At 45.7% G+C, this 6,116-nt stretch overlaps 2 protein-coding genes across 3 annotated transcripts in view; both read left to right on the top strand.

Annotated features, from left to right (window-relative positions):
• LOC139570881 (protein sidekick-2-like) overlaps positions 1 to 6,116 on the top strand; it is a 524,727-nt gene that overhangs the window by 199,858 nt on the left and 318,753 nt on the right. The gene's annotated exons all lie outside the window — the stretch shown is intronic.
• LOC139570861 (protein sidekick-2-like) overlaps positions 1,660 to 6,116 on the top strand; it is a 71,457-nt gene continuing 67,000 nt past the window's right edge. For both annotated transcript variants that reach the window (XM_071393160.1, XM_071393152.1), the window contains exons 1-6: positions 1,660 to 1,795; positions 1,992 to 2,173; positions 2,412 to 2,527; positions 2,772 to 2,967; positions 4,259 to 4,357; positions 5,963 to 6,116. The exon at positions 5,963 to 6,116 is cut by the window's right edge and continues 38 nt beyond it. In XM_071393160.1, the coding sequence (XP_071249261.1) occupies positions 1,731 to 1,795; positions 1,992 to 2,173; positions 2,412 to 2,527; positions 2,772 to 2,967; positions 4,259 to 4,357; positions 5,963 to 6,116 (812 nt within the window). In that variant the 5' untranslated portion in view covers positions 1,660 to 1,730. The remainder of the gene's footprint in view (positions 1,796 to 1,991; positions 2,174 to 2,411; positions 2,528 to 2,771; positions 2,968 to 4,258; positions 4,358 to 5,962) is intronic.

Raw genomic sequence — 6,116 nt, 5'->3', positions numbered from 1 at the left:
CAGAGACATACTAACTACTACACACCCTCAGAGACATACTAACTACTACACACCCTCAGAGACATACTAACTACTACACACCCTCAGAGACATACTAACTACTACACACCCTCAGAGACATACTAACTACTACACACCCTCAGAGACATACTAACTACTACACACCCTCAGAGACATACTAACTACTACACACCCTCAGAGACATACTAACTACTACACACCCTCAGAGACATACTAACTACTACACACCTTCAGAGACATACTAACTACTACACACCCTCAGAGACACACTAACTACTACACACCCTCAGAGACATACTAACTACTACACACCCTCAGAGACATACTAACTACTACACACCCTCAGAGACATACTAACTACTACACACCCTCAGAGACATACTAACTACTACACACCCTCAGAGACATACTAACTACTACACACCCTCAGAGACATACTAACTACTACACACCCTCAGAGACATACTAACTACTACACACCCTCAGAGACATACGAACTACTACACACACCCTCAGAGACATACTAACTACTACACACACCCTCAGAGACATACTAACTACTACACACACCCTCAAAATACTAACTACTACACATCCTCAGAGACATACTAACTACTACACACCCTCAGAGACATACTAACTACTACACACCCTCAGAGACATACTAACTACTACACACCCTCAGAGACATACTAACTACTACACACCCTCAGAGACATACTAACTACTACACACCCAAAGAATAAAGACATTTCAAATGTCATATTATAACTATGTGCAGTGTTATAACAATGTGCAAATAGTTAAAGTACAAAGGGCAAAATTAACAAGTATCTCTCTCTCTCTCTGCCTCTATCTATGCTCCAGAACTTCTCTGTTTCTATGCAAAGAAGATGAACTGAGATGTCAACTTAAATGAAGTCTCACTGGAATCCTTCAGTGGCGTTAGCCTGCTTTATCTGCATATGCATCCCAAACGACTCTCTCTTCCCTTTACAGTGTACTACATTTGACCAGGACCTATAGGGCTCTACTGCACTCTAAATGGACTACAGAGTCATTTGGGATGCAGTCCATGACTTCTTTGATGGTAGCTGAGCTGAAGAGACAGCTCTCTGAGCGAGAGATATCACAGAGACTTTTACTGTGGCATAGACACAGACAGCCCTTAGTTAGATAGATCAGTGACAATGATGGTCTGACCAACTCTGCTTTGTGCTGCCTTTACACATACACACACACACACACACACACACACACACACACACACACACACACACACACACACACACACACACACACACACACACACACACACACACACACACACACACACACACACTCTCTCTCTTTTAACGATTACATAACAAAAAGACATGGAAATATTCAGAAACACTTGTTAATTCATACCAGTTTTCTCTCTCTCCCTATCTCTCTCTCTATCTCTCTCTCCCTATCTCTCTCTCCCTATCTCTCTCTCCCTCTCTCTCTCTCTCTCTCTCCCTCTCTCTCCCTCCCTCCCTCTCTCTCCCTCCCTCTCTCTCTCTCTCTCTCTCTCTCTCTCTCTCTCTCTCTCTCTCTCTCTCCCTCCCTCTCTCTCCCTCCCTCTCTCTCCCTCCCTCTCTCCCACCAGACTCTCTCTACCAGAGGAGCCTCCCAGTGCCCCTCCTCAGACGGTGATTGCCAGTGGTCGTACCAACCAGTCCATCATGATCCAGTGGCAACCACCCCCGGAGAGCCACCAGAATGGACCGCTTCAGGGATACATCATCAGGTGAGACACAGAGCGGATTGGTCCAGGTTGAAGATGGAGGGGGTCAATGACATTCATCTGGGTTATTAACCTGTATAACACCACTGGGGTCATGGTCACAATCCTAATGTCTTTGTCCTCCCCTTCCATCTCTTTTCACCCTCACTTCCCCCTTTCTGCACTGTCTAACCATCCCTCTCTCTCTCTCCCCTCCTAGGTACTGTCTGTCAGGACTACCAGTGGACTGTCAGATGAAGAACATCACCAGGCCAGACCAGAATAACCTACTCTTGGAGGACCTCATCATCTGGACTAACTATGAGATGGAGGTGGCAGCCTACAACAGGGCTGGGAGGGGTACCTACAGCCACAAGGTTACAGAGTGGACCCTGCAGGGAGGTGAGGATGGATGAAGTCCATTTCACAGTCACATGGTTAAACATAGTTCTCCAGCTTTAAGGGTTGAGAAGTGACATACTTCTCTTAGCTCTCTGTGGAACATAGAACCACAACAAACCCACGCCGTGCCAGAAGCTCTTCTGCAGCTTTCTGAGGGCCGGTTATTCAGTCATCCCTCTTCTCTTCCTATCTCATCTTTTCTCTCTCTCTCTCGTATCTCCCTCCATCTCTCTCCCAGTCCCCACTGTCCCACCAGGTAATGTCCAGGCTGAGCCATTCAACTCCTCTACAGTCAGGCTGACCTGGTCAGCTCCTAGCCCTCAGTTCATCAACGGCATCAACCAGGGATACAAGGTGGGCAACAGAGAGCAGAGACCCTTACCAGAGACAAATATTCTTATTGGATGTGCAGTAGAACGACCTGTTCTGTAAATACATCTCTCTACTGTCATACACTGCCCTCTAGTGGTTAGAATAAGAAATGCATTCTCCAGCATTAGACGTACCAGTGCCTCAACAGATCACTCTAAACCAGCTGCAGTGTTTTGTTGTCTTTTCTCTTATGACATGTTTAAATTATCCCTCCGTCTGTTTCCAGCTGTTGGCGTGGGAGGCGGGTCACGAGGAGGACGTTACCATGGTGACAGTGAGACCTAACTTCCAGGACAGCGTGCATGTGGGCTACGTGACGGGACTGAAGAAGTTCACAGAGTACTACACCTCTGTCCTGTGTTTCACTACGCCTGGAGACGGCCCCCGCAGCCCGCCTCACAGACTACGCACTCACGAAGACAGTGAGTACCACAGTCACATAACTATACCAAACCTGTAGGCACTCACGAAGACAGTGAGTACCACAGTCACATAACTATACCAAACCTGTATGCACTCACGAAGACAGTGAGTACCACAGTCACATAATTATACCAAACCTGTAGGCACTCACGAAGACAGTGAGTACCACAGTCACATAACTATACCAAACCTGTAGGCACTCACGAAGACAGTGAGTACCACAGTCACATAACTATACCAAACCTGTATGCACTCACGAAGACAGTGAGTACCACAGTCACATAACTATACCACACCTGTAGGCACTCACGAAGACAGTGAGTACCACAGTCACATAACTATACCAAACCTGTATGCACTCACGAAGACAGTGAGTACCACAGTCACATAACTATACCAAACCTGTAGGCACACACGAAGACAGTGAGTACCACAGTCACATAACTATACCAAACCTGTAGGCACTCACAAAGACAGTGAGTACCACAGTCACATAACTATACCAAACCTGTAGGCACTCACGAAGACAGTGAGTACCACAGTCACATAACTATACCAAACCTGTATGCACTCACGAAGACAGTGAGTACCACAGTCACATAACTATACCAAACCTGTAGGCACTCACGAAGACAGTGAGTACCACAGTCACATAACTATACCAAACCTGTAGGCACTCACGAAGACAGTGAGTACCACAGTCACATAACTCTACCAAACCTGTAGGCACTCACGAAGACAGTGAGTACCACAGTCACATAACTATACCAAACCTGTAGGCACTCACGAAGACAGTGAGTACCACAGTCACATAATTATACCAAACCTGTAGGCACTCAGGTTTGGTATAGTGTCTCACAGTGTCTCACAGGCACAGATAAAAGCTATTCTATTTCCACATTATTCTATCGACCCGAAGGCCCCGTACTGTACTGTGTTGGCTCAGATATTCTTTGTATGCGTAACTGGGCCAGTGCAGTACAGCTCAGTCTGTCACAAATTGGCCCGGGTAAAAAGCCTATTACAAACTATTACAGACCCAATATACTACTGTAAAGTATATGGTATATGGTATAACTAAAGTATATGGTACTACTGTAAAGTATATGGTACTACTGTAAAGTATATGGTACTACTGCAAAGTATATGATACTACTGCAAAGTATATGATACTACTGTAAAGTATATGATACTACTGCAAAGTATATGGTACTACTCTAAAGTGTACGATACTTGTGCACTAAACATACTGGACACTCACTGTATAATCCTTGCCTTGTGTGTGTCCAGCGCCTGGTGCCGTTGGTCACCTGAGCTTTACAGAGATCCTGGACACATCTTTGAAGGTCAGCTGGAAAGATCCCAATGAGAAGAATGGAGTCCTCACAGGTACTGTACCTAGTATAGTATCGAACCCTAACCCTCTCTGGAGAGACCTCAACGAGAGGAATGGAGTCCTCACAGGTACTGTACCTAGTATAGTAGAGTATCTAACAATAACCCTCTCTGGAGAGACCTCAACGAGAAGAATGGAGTCCTCACAGGTACTGTACCTAGTATAGTATCTAACAATAACCCTCTCTGGAGAGACCTCAACGAGAAGAATGGAGTCCTCACAGGTACTGTACCTAGTATAGTAGAGTATCTAACCCTAACCCTGTCTGGAGAGACCTCAACAAGAAGAATGGAGTCCTCACAGGTACTGTACCTAGTATAGTAGAGTATCTAACCCTAACCCTCTCTGGAGAGACCTCAACAAGAAGAATGGAGTCCTCACAGGTACTGTACCTGTATAGTATAGTATCTAACAATAACCCTCTCTGGAGAGACCTCAACGAGAAGAATGGAGTCCTTACAGGTACTGTACCTGTATAGTATAGTATCTAACCCTAACCCTGTCTGGAGAGACCTCAACAAGAAGAATGGAGTCCTCACAGGTACTGTACCTAGTATAGTTTCTAACCCTAACCCTCTCTGGAGAGACCTCAACAAGAAGAATGGAGTCCTCACAGGTACTGTACCTAGTATAGTTTCTAACCCTAACCCTCTCTGGAGAGACCTCAATGAGAAGAATGGAGTCCTCACAGGTACTGTACCTAGTATAGTATAGTATCTAACCCTAACCCTGTCTGGAGAGACCTCAACGAGAAGAATGGAGTCCTCACAGGTACTGTATCTAGTATAGTATCTAACCCTAACCCTCTCTGGAGAGACCTCAACAAGAAGAATGGAGTCCTCACAGGTACTGTACCTATTATAGTTTCTAACCCTAACCCTCTCTGGAGAGACCTCAACAAGAAGAATGGAGTCCTCACAGGTACTGTACCTAGTATAGTTTCTAACCCTAACCCTCTCTGGAGAGACCTCAACGAGAAGAATGGAGTCCTCACAGGTACTGTACCTAGTATAGTATAGTATCTAACCCTAACCCTGTCTGGAGAGACCTCAACGAGAAGAATGGAGTCCTCACAGGTACTGTATCTAGTATAGTATCTAACCCTAACCCTCTCTGGAGAGACCTCAACAAGAAGAATGGAGTCCTCACAGGTACTGTATCTAGTATAGTATCTAACCCTAACCCTCTCTGGAGAGACCTCAACGAGAAGAATGGAGTCCTCACAGATAACTAGGTCTACTGTAGGCATGGTCTATGGTTGACCCTGTTTGTTGGATGTGTGCTGTGTTTGGTTGGGTACTATGGTAGCTTAAGTATCAATTTCTGTGCAAACGGCCGATAAAGATCTATTCTATTCCATTCTATTCACTTCTATAGGGAAAGGGGGATACCTAGTCAGTTGTATTGTAGTCTTCATATGTCCTCTGTATCAGTCTAACCAGGTGTGATGTCTCTCTCCTACAGTATTGTATTGTAGTCTTCATATGTCCTCTGTATCAGTCTAACCAGCTGTGATGTCTCTCTCCTGCAGTATTGTATTGTAGTCTTCATATGTCCTCTGTATCAGTCTAACCAGGTGTGATGTCCCTCTCCTATAGGCTACCGCATCTCGTGGGAGGAGTTTAACCGGACCAACACCCGGGTCACCCACTATCTCCCTAACCTGACCCAGGAGTACCGAGTCACCGGGCTGACCGCCCTCACCACCTACACCATCCAGGTGGCTGGGATGACCTCCAAGGGTCAGGGTCA

The sequence above is a fragment of the Salvelinus alpinus genome, chromosome 1 (genome assembly GCF_045679555.1).
Source record: "Salvelinus alpinus chromosome 1, SLU_Salpinus.1, whole genome shotgun sequence".
Classification (NCBI taxonomy): Eukaryota; Metazoa; Chordata; class Actinopteri; order Salmoniformes; family Salmonidae; genus Salvelinus; species Salvelinus alpinus.
The sequence above is the reverse complement of the archived record's forward strand: the minus strand, read 5'-3'. Positions and strand labels throughout refer to the sequence as shown.